The sequence below is a fragment of the Leguminivora glycinivorella genome, chromosome 2 (assembly GCF_023078275.1).
Source record: "Leguminivora glycinivorella isolate SPB_JAAS2020 chromosome 2, LegGlyc_1.1, whole genome shotgun sequence".
Taxonomy (NCBI): Eukaryota; Metazoa; Arthropoda; class Insecta; order Lepidoptera; family Tortricidae; genus Leguminivora; species Leguminivora glycinivorella.
This window is the reverse complement of record NC_062972.1, coordinates 14,907,549-14,921,790: the sequence shown is the minus strand read 5'-3', so window position 1 is coordinate 14,921,790 and position 14,242 is coordinate 14,907,549. Positions and strand designations below refer to the sequence as shown.

The window sequence follows — 14,242 nt, the reverse complement described above, 5'->3', positions numbered from 1 at the left end:
GTGAACTGGGTACAGTTATTTAAGTATTTAGGGTTAAATAATCATTTATTTCTCGTTTTATTAATGCCCTTATAATAACCTAACCACAAAATTAAAATGTTGAAAATAACCCCGACCGCGACATAGTGGACCGATTTCCATAAAACAGGGCTAAGAACACTCCCGACAAAAACAACTAAATCTAAATCGGTTCAGCAGTTCAGGAGCTACGATGCCACAGACAGACACACACAAACAGACAGACAGACAAACAGACAGACACATCAAACTTATAACACCCCGTCGTTTTTGCGTCGGGGGTTAAAAATAACAACCTACAATTTTATTACAACAAGTAATCACTTGCCAGAATTTTCGTATTTTCTAACTACAATACATGTAAGACCATTGACAAATGTTACTCTTCAAAATAATTCTGGGAATGAGAAAAAGAGACATGTCAATGTTTGATCTGTGGCTCACATCACGTCTTACTAACTCGAAAATCCTTTCACCCTTTTTTGAAATGGGTACATTTAATTCTCAAGAAAGTCGTGTCAGGTCCTAACATCGTTAGTGTTCATTCGAGCGAGGATATTGAATTAAATGCTAAATCGATAATATATTACATTTACGGATTGAACTTGTAATGTAGCTAAAAGAACGAATTGTAGGTACTACTACATAGGTAGGTTTAGTGTTAATAGGTACACACCTGTGGTAAGTGTGGTTACCTGTGGTTAGGATAAAACAACGAGTGCTTGACATTAAGTGGTCCATAGAACAGTGGCGTCATTAATCATGGTTTAAAGCAGCATTTATGAACGCCCATTGTCCTTTGGGTGACCTTGAGTCTTCTTATGAGACCCATTGTAAGCGACCACGTTTCTGTACCGTATGTCATCACTGGCAACACACACTGTCCACTAATCTTACCTTCGTCTTCAGGCACTGCGGAATATTGGACGAAAAGTAAGTGGACGGGGCACATTGCAGAACCGATGGCCATTCGGGCGGAAAGGTTCTCGAGTGGCGACCGCGTACCGGAAGGCACTGCGTGGGTAGGCCCCCTACAACGTGGACTGACGACTTGGTTAAGGTCGCAGGAGTCCGCTGGATGCGGGTGGCGCTGGACAGGTAATTGTGGCAATCTTTGGGGGAGGCCTATGTCCAGGCCCCGTAGCCGAATGGCATTTCTCCGACGCCAAACGAAAGCGATACGCCGCTGGCTCTGTCGCGCCAATACGCAAGCGCGATAGAGATAGATATCTACTAGCGCTTCGTTTCGTGAGCGTTTCGTGAGCGATTGTGCCATTCGGCTAGCCACCCTGCAGTGAACGTCTTTCGGCTGATATTAATGATGATAATGAGGATGATGAATGCCCATGATCCATAGAACTACTTACCTACAGGCTTTTTATCCTTTTTTTATTCATTTTTGGAACAACTTCCAACGTTTATTATCGCGACGTTGTGATCTAAACTATAACAGATAGCATTTTGAACATGTAAGACTTGAAATCTAAGATAAAATACTTGCATATAACAAAGTTGCCACCCACGTACAAGTACCTACTGTATCCTGTCTTGAAATAGTCTCTGTATGCAAATCTGATTGACTACGCTTTGTTTCTTTATGGCGGAGGATTGTAACGCTCCCAAGAGCCACCATCTATCTATATGATAATCGAACAATCACACCGCACTATTTGTATGAAAATTTCTAAAGTGCACTGACTGAATCGTTGGAGTGTTTCAGGTAACTGCAGTGCCCGTATGTTTTTCAGTTTTGAACAGTTATTTATAACAGTAAAAAAAATGTTGATATTTATATTCTTTTTTTATATAAATAATGTACACTGTCAAGACAATTATAACGTTATACCTTTGAGACCTTATAAACCATTTGAAATAGGTATTTCCTCTTCTCCAAGTCACAAGAAAAGTGTTCAATTTTGTTAATAGTAGATAATTTAAAATCACTCTAGTTAAAGTAGGTAAGCAAGCACAAAGTTTTGCACTATTTAAAGTACTTTATCTTACTGATACGGTTTAACTCTTATTTTTAACCACTCGTCACATGTGCGAGTGACTAAAAATATCCGAGTGCTAAATGCATATACCTTCTCCGTGCCGTCGTGGATAAAAACCGCATTAATTAGTATGACTCACGTCACGTCAGTTTAAATTAGATTACTTAGGTACCTGCTTTATTCTGTTTTAATATTTTCTGAATTTATTCAGTTGAATACAATGAAATATAATAAAAACCAGTCTATATTTTAAATTCAGTAGTAGGTATTTCTAAGGTGACATGGGCAAGAAGACAATTTTATGTTATTGTCAATGTGATGAACCATCTCAGGTTACTGGTTACCGTAAAGTCGACTTAACTCGTAATTGTACGAGTAAATATGTAATACACAAGGTAGAGGTTTATCTGCATACTGCATAATTCACACACCATCGGAACAGTGCATCTGTTTAAAACCAAAGTGACCACCTTCCTTTTCGGTTGGAACTGCTTTTCTTCAGCGTTATTTTATATAGCTTCACGGCTAGCAGTTAAAAACCGGGTTTGTGCCCTAACTTTCGTTTAATTTTGTATACCAAGTGACAGGGCCTGGCAATAATGAAGCACTAGAAACTGAGTTTCAATTCGCTCTGGTCTAATGTGAGTCAACGGATCAAAATATCGCGTGTAAAATGTATAACTTCTTCAAAATTTACTTCAGCAGGGTCAGCTCGAGGGAGTACAGCGCAGTGATGTGAATGTGAAGTACCTGGTATGAATGCTAGGGGAAGGTTGAGATCATTGAACGCATCGGGCGCTTGACATAAAATCTATGAATTATAGAGCAGCGAAGTTAAGTGGTCCAATGATAGCAACCTTCCCCTACATAAGTGAAAATAATTAGTAGATACTTACGCTTATCAATAAAGCTGTACGTCCCAATAAACCCTGTAGCGTTGTTCTGCTTAGGACCAGTGTGGAACTCGAGCACTAGCGCCGGACCGGGGGAGTACAACGCCGGCGGCGCGTCGGCGCGCCCGCCGCACAGCGCGCGCGCCCACGCCGAGCGCTCGCTCACGCCGCCGGGCGGCCCAGGACCTTGCACCTCCCAGTATACCTTCAGGTAGTCGCCTCGGACGCAACTGAAACAAGATATTGTTCATTTATTTAAAATGTTAATCAGACAACATGGCTTATATTATATGCATTTATGTATATTTTGAGCCTAGAGTGTCTCAAAGCCAACTAAATGAAATACTATTTTGCCGAACAGCATGGTTTCATTGAATCGATTGATGCTTTGCATATTGCATTATTTGGTCGTAAGTCCCTTTATAATGTGTCAAAATAACTAACAATTGCTATGTGTACGCACTTGGTAAGGTGCAAGTAAAATATCATGAGTGTTTCAATTAGGTACATTAATTGTTAAATTATTTTCCAACGTTCCAGCCAAAAAAAGAATGATGAAACGGTACTTAACTATTCTCTATTTCCAAAACTATGCATTTATACAATAAATATACAGTTATTTCGATAAATATTTAAATATCGTTACAGGGAGCTTTATCCCAAGTTAAAATGATGTCACATTTTTATTTCATGCTTTCAGTGGCGTGGTTTAAAAAGGTGATAGAGATAAATTAAGCATTTTCTTCTTGTAAAGGGTTTTAAAACGCCGCGGCGAGCATTAAAAGGACGTGGCATTAGTGTCACTTTAGATGGTTTATTGAAAGGCGGCTAGCGCGCTGAGATGTTTTACTGTCTCAATTTTATGAAATAATGTCTCGAACGATGTTTTATGACACTTAATATTTTCAACGGAACAACCTTTGTTATGGCAAGATAAGAGAAATAAATTCTTCAGCTTGCTGGATATATATTGAAAAATGATGGAGAAAGTTTTTCACGACATGTTTGTGACAAATGTTAAGTCTTTTCATGCTGCTATTTTATGAGCTAGTAAATCATTGTCATAAATATCTCAGCCAAGTGAAAAATAATGCACCGTACGCAAAAATAAAATAAAGGATTAGCCCAGGAAAGAAAGGATTGGTAGTAACTTCCCAAGAGCATAGCTCTTGTTATTAACATGAACATTACGATAATTGAATTTTAGTTGAACATACTTTATTTAAACTGTTGTTGTAAGTAACTTAATATTTATGTATATATTATACTAAAGGTTAAAATGGTTTCGATACTTTCGATCACGCACACGTGTAACCCCAACCATCCCCGATATATAAGCGGGACACACGTACACAAAAGCCACGAGCAAATTGAAATATTTTCGTCTTATCATACGACTAGTCTCCACGTGCAACTTCGTTCCCTCAGGAGCATTTCCTAGCGGATTTTGCATAGATTCTCAGATAAAATGTACAACCTATTTCACTACCATAGCGAGGTCTAGGTTTTCTTTTTACTTTATCCGGATAGTGCCGCATGACAGGAAAGTAGGGGAAGGTTGCTACCATTGGACCACTTAACTTCGCTGCTCTATAATTCATCGATTTTATGTCAAAATTTAAAACTAGTTTGAGAAGTTTTAATTCTTGACATCTATTTATGAATTACCTTAGTGTACACACCCAAATGAAAATAATATTAGTAATAGAACCTATTTAACTTAGATTTTAGATTAGTTTTAATGATAATTTAGTTTGTATAGTTACCTATAGCTATAATAGCACTGTTGTTACAAATCTAATTATGTATAAAATTATGTAGTTGTCAACTCGCTCTCGCAGACGTCCAAAATACAGGCTCAGCCTTGTTTGGAGTCTGATGGATATTCATGTAAACGTGTGTCTCTTTTGATAAATAAATATTATTATTATTATTCTCTTTATTCATTTTGATTCTTAGGCTAGGCTTTTTTATAATATGATTATAAAAGTAAAATACAAAACCACATACAAAACAATACAAAATATATAAACACATTATAAAAAACCTAACCTAGGGTGCCGCCAGCAGCGGGGCAGGGCCCAAGCTGCCGGTGGTTAGGGCTGCAGAGAGAGGAACCGTCGAACTATCCGCGCTGTGTCCAAGATCACCGCCTTCTGCATCTGGCCCTTGATCCAGCCACCTAGCGAGAGTCTCTTAAGGTGTTGGTCGAGACTCTTCGCTATGAGACCGTTCGCTGAAACGACTATCGGAACAATGATCGTTGATTCAACATCCCACATGGCGGTTATCTCGTGAGCTAAGTCTAGGTACTTACTGGACTTGTCCTTCTCGGCTTTCACGAGATTCTCATCATGGGGGATGGTGATGTCAACGAGCACTGCCCGGCGTTGCAGTCGATCTATTATCACAATGTCAGGCTTATTGGCTACAATAGTCCTGTCAGTGATAATAGATCGATCCCAATAGAGCGTGGCACGACCATTTTCGAGAACTGGCGCAGGTAAGTACTTGTAGTACGGTACTTCGCGGTCCACAAGGCCGTATTGAAGAGCAAGTTGCTGGTGAATGATCCTGGCTACGAGATTATGTCTGTGCAAGTACTCGCCGTTAGCTAGATGAGAACAACCGGAAATGATATGCCTGAGTGACTCTCCGGGACGGCGGCATGCCCGACAAATGTCAACCGTACCGTCCTTCAGGATATATTTCCGGTAGTTGTTCGTCATCATAACTTCGTCCGCAATTGCACAGGCAAAACCCTCGGTTTCTCCGAAGAGGTCCCCGAATCGTAACCAGTTCACCGATGCGAGCAGATCTACATCGGGTCCCGTGAGGGCCTTGTAGAACCGCCCGTGTAGCTGCTTGCTCTCCCATACCGCCTTGCGGTCCGCAGTACTTAGTACCACAGGTTTGCGCCAGTTCTGTTTCGCCAAGGAGAGCGGCGTGAGGTTTCCGTCCACTGCCACCACATCACGATGCATCCCACACTCGTTGTTAAGGAAGTAATTCCTGAGATTGTACACCTCACGGTTGTGAAGATCTTTGGCGTTTAGGAAGCCTCGACCTCCGCATTTCCGTGGGATGTACAATCTCATAACAGACGAGCGCGGGTGTAACATACGGTGTGTGGTAAGCAGTGAGCGGACCCTCCGATCCAGGGCGTCCAGCTCAGTCTGGGTCCACCGTAGTATGCCAAAGGAGTATGTGAGTAGAGGCATTACCCAGGCGTTAAAGGCGCGCACTTTGTTGCCTCCTGACAAAAGACTGTTAAGGACTTTTGTGAGCCGACTGAAAAAGCGCTCCTTCACCGACCGTCTAATGCCAACATCCTCAATACCCAACGACTGTGACATACCAAGGTACTTATAGGTTTCTGATTCAGAGATAGATCTGAACGACATCGTCTCAGAAAGTTGTAAATTTTCTGAATTTACAACCTCCCCCGCTGTACATGCATGACCGCACACTTATCGACACCAAACTCCATTCTGATGGCGGTACTGAAAACTTCTGTGGTTGTCAATAGCACCATCAGGTCTTGGGTGTTCGGTGCAAATAGTTTGAGATCGTCCATGTACAGAAGGTGAGAGATGACTTCACCCTCTCTCCGAAGCCGGCAACCTAGCCCAGAATCCTTCAGCAGCGTGCTGAGGGGATTCAGAGCTAGGCAGAACCATAATGGACTCAAACTGTCACCCTGGAATATTCCTCGCTCAATCCTTATGAAGTCCTGCGGGCCAGGGGGGTCATCCCTGACTCCTGGTTGACGAAGGACTGTGGTCCACTGCCCCATACATGCAGCCAGGAAGGATATTAAAGCTGCATCAAGTTTATACAGCTCCAATACCCTTCTCAGCCATGAATGAGGCACCGAATCATAGGCCTTCTTATAGTCAATCCAAGCGGCCGAGATGGCCCCCTTGTTCCGCCGAACTTGTTGGCAGATGGTCATGTCTATGAGGAGGAGCTCTTTAGTACCACGGGACCCAACCCTACATCCATTTTGAGCGGGAGCCAGAATGTTGTTAGCGACAATATGCGCGTTAATTTTTGCTCTCAAAATGGATGTAAGGAGCTTGTAAAGTGTAGGCAAGCACGTAATGGGTCTGTAGTTTTTTGCTTCCGTGGTACTACCGGACTTATAGAGCAGGAAAGTAACACCAGTTGTTAGGGAAGGTGGGAGAGAACCAAGATCGAGGGCTTGTTGAAATTGCGTTGCCAAACGCGAGTGCGAACATCGAAACCATTTTAGCCAGAAGTTGTGCAATCCGTCCGGTCCAGGACTTTTCCAGTTCTGGGCCGTACGGGTAGCACAACTTACGTCGTCGGGGCTGATGGTGATAGCCCCCATAGGTTCGATGTTCTCGCACTCGCGTTCGACAACGGTCATCCACTCACTCTCCGTGTGTTCGACGGGCATCGACCAGATGCTACGCCAGAAATCAGACATGGCAGTAGCATCCGGCAGCCGCACGTCAGACACACGAGGGTCGGTTTCCTCCCACCTTCGGTATACTTTCCTTTGGTCGCTTTGAAAAAGACGATTCTGCTGGAATCGGTCCACACGCTTTCTGTAGCGGCGAATACGGCTTGCCCATGCATAGACTTTCTGCTTCAGGAAGTCGATGCGCTCTGTGACATTGGCCAAATAGTCGCGGGGCCTGATGTCCGTCCCCGCGAACGCCTGGTTCACAAAGCGCATTACTCGGGGGCGATTATTACCCCCTCTGAAGCAGATCAGCTTTGCAATGAGAGTCCTAAACGAGTTGATACGACGCTCGATCCGTACTTGCCATGCAGGGACACCTCCGACGGTCCTAGTTGCACGGTCAGCGTCCGGAAACTTGACTCGAGCAACACGGCACGCCGCGATGGCTCCGCAGTACATGATCGAGTGTGTATCATCTAGATCTTTACTAGTCCGTATAAATGGCTCTAGTAAAGCGTTTAAGGCTCCCATTAACGCTAGATTGCGTCTATTCATAGGCAGACGTGGTAATCGTGGCCTAGGATTGTTTGTGGAGCGATACTGCGTAATCGCCTCTTCCAAAGACCTCCTCAGTTGCTCATTAGCAGGCTCACTCACGCTCTGACTCGCGAAGTCCCCGCCGTCGTTACCGGAATCAACCCGCGGCGCCTCCGGTGCCAGGTCGGGTTCGGGCACCGGGTCCGGCGACATGGTGGGCAAATCCCGCCCCGAGGCGGGGTCCGCGCGAGCAGCGAGAGCCTCCTGGCGAAGCCGATCAAGTGTGGCGTCATCCAACCGCTTTGACCGCTGAATGACGCGCACCTGATCCGATAGACGCTGCTCCGATACGGTGGTGGATGGCTCGAGTGCCTGAAACAGAGGCAGCATTCTAGAACGGTACGCGGATAGCCGGGTTCCACCCTCTGTGGCCCCATAATAGGCGCGCATGACATTCTCGTTTATTTCTCGAGTCCATGTCATGCGACGCACTACACCACCGGCAGCGGGAGCCGTGGGCGGGGCAGGATGTCCCGCAGGCCCCAAGCGTGCCGGCTGCGGTGGCCGCCCTCGTCGCGCAGGTGGTGGTGGCGGCGGTGGCGGCGGCCCGCTCTCGTCGCTGGACCCGTCGGTGTCGGGCGCCGTGGCGAACTCGTCGCCCGACGAGGATGCGGACGGGGAGCTGGACGAGGCGGGCGAGGATGGTGGGCGTGCGTTTCCTTGTGCCGCTTTGGTGCGTGACCTTGTTAACATTTTCACAATGCACTTATCGCCGTTTGACAGTCCATGTTGATATCCGTGTATTTAGATTGCATTCGTTGCATGTTCGTTAGTATAGGTACATGATTTAATATAGCGCAAGAAAATACACAAAAACTGAACCACAAAAACCAAGAACGGCGATAAAAATACTATAAAAATAAATAAAATTGTGAAAATTTATCCAAAGACACGTCCGTCAGTGTCAGCGGTTTTTTTTTTTATTATTATTATTCCTCTTTATTTCTTTCAAATCTTAGGCATTATTATTATTATTATTTGTATGTCCTTTCCAGTTCTCGGGACCATGGGGCCCCGGACTTTTGGGAGGCGTGCGTGGGGCCGAAGCCAACAGCATATTTATTCACAATAAAAAAATATAATAAATTTAGAGAAAATTCGTGAAAAGGTTTTCATAAGGTGTTGCCTTCCTTAGACCAGAGTCGCCTTCATTATTTAGACCACAAAGTCGCCACCAATGGACTTAGGAAATTTAGACCAATGGTCCAATCAAGGAAACTTATAGAAATCGAAAAAAATATTTTTCTAATGAAATATTTTTTATACAAATTTTATAATTAAAATATATATATATTCTTTTGTTAAAATATATACATATTGGCTATTTTCGCACGGGTGAATAATACTAAGAAAAAAGTTGCTATGATTGGACCGGTCCGATGATAGAATCCACAGGTGGTCCATTGATGATTGATTGGTGGTCCTAGGTATCACATCACAAATAAAAAAATAGAGAAAACAGATGCCTGGAAACTGTTGTTTTAAATTTGCTCATTAATAAATATTTATACGTCAACACAAAAATTCAATTGTCAATGTATTTATACTTTCGTGATTATTCCTTCGCGTAATTTAACTTCAACAGCGCTCGAAACTCACTTGGACGCGTCACTCTTTTTCGGGAAGCAAGGTGCGACTGAGGTTACGGGGTGGCCCAAGGTGAGGCCTAAGGTCACCCTGTACCTTACTGGATTCCATCTAGCACGATTAGATTTTGAAATATTGAAGAGGTCCAATCAAAGCGCTTGTCCAATGATCGCAACCTTCCCCTAATGCAGATACCAAACGTTAGGTACATAGCGCAAATAATTATATAATAACAATAATATTTCCATTGTCTGAACAGCCGATTCCGGCGACTTCACCGTTGTCAACTGACGTTTATAACTAAGATTACTAAAAAACATATTTTAATGCCTTGCAAATTTTTTATCATCAAAAATGTGTATCTGTCGCAGGGAAATGGCCAAAACAGAGATTTCATCAAATCACTAAGGGATATTTCAGTCATTTGACGAAATCCCTTACTCTGTTTAGACACGCCACGTTTTGTCATTTCACTAGATTTGTTTAGGGATTTGATAAAATCCCTGAACCACGTCAGTAAGTTGACGAAACGAGCTTATAAAGTCAACTAGTTTTATCATTTCGCTAAACAAGTTCAGTGAAAAGACAAAATATTTTAATAAATATGAATGTAATTTAAAATGAAACATTTTTAGCTTTGTTTCTTCACTTATTCTATTTTTTTTTTATAAAAAACCAAAAACTCTTAAAAACGGATTCAATTTTACCATTCCACTAATCTAGTCAAGGATTCAATCAAATCAAGTGACAAAGGCAAGAGTCTAATAAATCTAATTGGATATATTAGATTCTTGCCTTTGTCATTTCACGAAACCAGTTCAGACATTTGATCAAATCACCAGTTAAGACTTTATCATTTCCCTAAATTTGTTTAGGGAAATGTTAAAACTAGTTCACTTTTTGAGTTCATTTCGTCAACTCACTGTCGTGGTTCAGGGATTTTATCAAATCCCTAAACAAATCTAGTGAAATGACAAAACGTGGCGTGTCTATTGGCCGATTTTGTGATCTCACTAAACAGAGTCAGGGATTTAGTCAAATGACTGAAATTTTCTAGAGAAATGATGAAATGGATTCGCCATTTTGACATCCTGCGTGATTTGATCAAATCCCTTAGAGATTTGATCAAATCTCTGTTTTGGCCATTTCCCTGCGACATATCTATCATTTAAATCAAATAATTTGCTTGGAAATATTTATCCTTCTATCATATTTTTAGCGGGCAAAACGCAACGCAAACAGGACACTGATTTTCATAACGCCTCGTAAACGTTACTGGCGTGGACGAATAGCGACATTGATGCACACTCGTCTCTCTCAAATGATAGTCGATTTTTCATTATCATTAATAATTCATGCGGACATAGAATATAAAATCAGCTGTACCGTAGAAATTGAAGTGCCATCGATTTAGTAGAATATACACGATGTCGTCGAGCCAATTATCGAATCAAAAATGTAAAGTCATATTTATTATTTAGAATAGCTTTGTTGTACCTAATATCATCTAACCACAACAAGAAAACGAATTGTTACTAAAAGAGCTAGCTTGGTTAGTACGATCCATACGGAAACGAATTATGTCATTGGTGCCACAGCAGGTTGGTTAGAATAAACAAATAGACATTGTTAGAAAATATCTGCTACTCCTACGAAAACGAGTTATTGCCAAAATTATTAAATATTATATCTACTTCAGTTTATACTAGTAATATAAACTGAAACCCTGAAAATAAAAGAAATGACGTTTTGTTTTTGTGGTAACGAAGAGAAACTCTTCTGCTAACTTTAAATAAGAATATGAAGTATATTTAAGTTGTAGCGGCTGTGTCTATTATCTTTATTGTCTTTAACTCTTGACAAAGAAATAAACAGTGGGTGCATTGCGAGTTTTATTATTCAGGTATTTGTAGTGAGTTAAGTTAAAAGTAAAAATTATAAGTCATAAACAATACAACTGCATAGTGACGTCGTTAACCCGCTGAAAGTAGCAACCTACCTGTTTCTCGGTTGGTGTTGAAATATGCAATTTAATGGCCCGCCGACAAAGTGCTCACTTTTATATGACAACATCAGCAAGGTTCCCTTTTAAGTACGTAATAAAAGTACCTACATGTTTTATAACAATAGAAAATAGTATTATATTCCATTTTTTTACTCTATCACCCGGTATGTCGCTGTCATTAAATAACCCAGTTCATTTTAGATCCCATTAACTCTTAAATAGGTCCTCTCAAGTCTTTAAAGTCTGCGTGCATCCTATGACACGGGCAACATCTGCTCACTACACCTTACATTTCATTATTAAAGTGTAAAAAGGGATACGTTTTGGCTTCAGCTCCGCTCTCGCCTCTCAAAGGTCCGGAACACCATTGTTCCGATGGGAAAGTCCCATAAAGTACGAAAATACTAAATGTTACACACGTTCAAGTTTCACCCAATCACTGCGGGCGGAAAATGGAGGTGACAGGCCATTTTTAAGGGGCGTCCTTACGCAACTCAATCGGACAGGTGACAAGTTTCCTACGTTTGAGGTGGAGCAGAGTTTTGTTCAAGGACAGGAGGGCCGAATTGGCTCTTTTGAATTAAGTTCTTTACCAGTAAAAAGCACTGTAGATACAAAAAGTTATCTTGTATAGATTGAATAAGAATACTGTCGTATTAAAAAACAAGGATCTAGTATTATTCCTGTAAATGAATAAGTAGGTACACATTTGTTACAATATCCAAATAAAATGTTTTTGAGGCATAAAATCAAAAAGTAATTTAATAAATTGGCAATTTACATCATTAATATCAATTATGATAAAATTTAAAATAAACGTGATTATGATAAGAGATCTACATTATAAGAAACATTGTTTCTCCCATAACTAACTTAAGACCTTTAAGCAAACTTATGATTGTCACATAGTTACCGAAAGACTGTGGCAATAAATTAAAATTTTGAAAAAACCCCCGACCGCGACATAGTGGACCGATTTTCATGAAACATGGCTAAGAACACTCCCGACCTACTCAGGTTTCAGACAAAAAAAAAACTAAATCAAAATCGGTTCATCCGTTCGAGAGCTACGATGCCACAGACAGACACACACACAGACAGACAGACAGACAAACAGACAGACAGACAGACAGACAGACAGACAGACAGACAGACAGACAGACAGACAGACAGACAGCCAGACAGACAGACAGACAAACAGACAGACATACACACAGACAGACACGTCAAACTTATAACACCCCGTCGTTTTTGCGTTGGGGGTTAAAAATAAGGTAACGTAGGTATCAAAATACCTAATACCTCCTAAAAATACTTCCAAGGGAAGGATTTACCCCATGTCCCATTTGACCTACTTGCCCACTTCACGTTGTTATACCCTATTAAAACAGCTCGGTTTACACGTGACTTTTACCCTCGTGGTCGGCTTAAAAAATGGTATATGGGTATAACTTATGAGGATTGAATTTACTTCTAAGAGTTCTAAGTTTAAAATTAAATGAAATAAAATGATTCTGCACAAGTAAATATATGTAGCACGCGATTTATTATGTATATCAGCTTTCAGACAAAAAAAAACTAAATGCAAATCGGTTCATCCGTTCGGGAGCTACGATGCCACAGACACACACAGACATACAGACAAACAGATAGACAGACAGACAGACAGACAGACAGGCAGACACACACACAGACAGACACGTCAAACTTATAACACCCCGTCGTTTTTGCGTCGGGGGTTAAAAACACGAATAAAGAAGAATATCCTTACATAGCTTATTCCACCGTCCTCATTCTACCATCGGACTCTTAGACGCACGGCAGGTCTCCATCCTTACTTGGTGGATATTCCACGAATCCGCACGAAGCGCTTTGCTTCTTCTTTTCTTATGCGCACTGCCAAGGAGTGGAATTCCTTGCCGGCGGCTATATTTCCGAGCTCATATAACCCGGCAACCTTCAAATCAAGAGTGAACAGGCATCTTCTGGGCGAGCTCACTCCATCGTAGGCCACGTCTTTGCCTTTGGCTAGTCTGTGGTCAAGAGTAAGCCCATTTATAATAAAAAAAAAAAAAAAAAAAAAAAAAAAAATAGATTTTGTCGAAATTTCCAAAGTCGTAAAACTTTCCTGCAATTACCTAGTTGAAGTTGACATCTTCTCAGTACGTGTAGCAGAGCCTTGTGAAGCATGTTCTTGATACTTGTTAGTGTACACCGCAAACAGTGTTCGTTACAACAAACATTGAACCCTCGATTACCGCGTGACGCTCGACGTTCGCCTATTTGCAATGCGACGCAGTGCGAATAGCAAATCACGTTTACGAGGACGTTTCGAACTTCCAAAACATTTTCGTCTCGCTCTATTTTTTATTTACCGACACTTTTGATTTGTCAAAGTATTCTTTACTTAGTTTATAAAGAATTATTCACCCTTTACTTATGCGCCATATTCGTGCGCCCAAGCTTCCACTTATGCGCAAAGGTACTTAGTACTTACGAGTATGGTTCAATGAGGATTGGGTTCTTTACTTATCTCGAGTTTTTACCGAACAGCAGCCTTTTCAATACGGCAGCATGTTTTAAATATTGAATTTATTTCATCTTTGTTAAGGTGCTAAAAATAAACAGACTTTCAATTCAACCATGTATCAATTTTTTATACTTAGTAATCCTTAGAAAAAGTAAAAGAAAGTGTCCATTCAGCAAATTGAGCTAT

The 14,242-nt window shown here is 41.4% G+C and overlaps 1 protein-coding gene across 1 annotated transcript in view; it reads right to left on the bottom strand.

Moving 5' to 3' along the window:
• Positions 1–14,242, bottom strand: part of LOC125238021 (suppressor of lurcher protein 1-like) — a 421,475-nt gene that overhangs the window by 161,061 nt on the left and 246,172 nt on the right. The window contains exon 5 of the mRNA XM_048145304.1: positions 2,909–3,135. Coding sequence (XP_048001261.1) covers positions 2,909–3,135 — 227 coding nt within the window. The remainder of the gene's footprint in view (positions 1–2,908; positions 3,136–14,242) is intronic.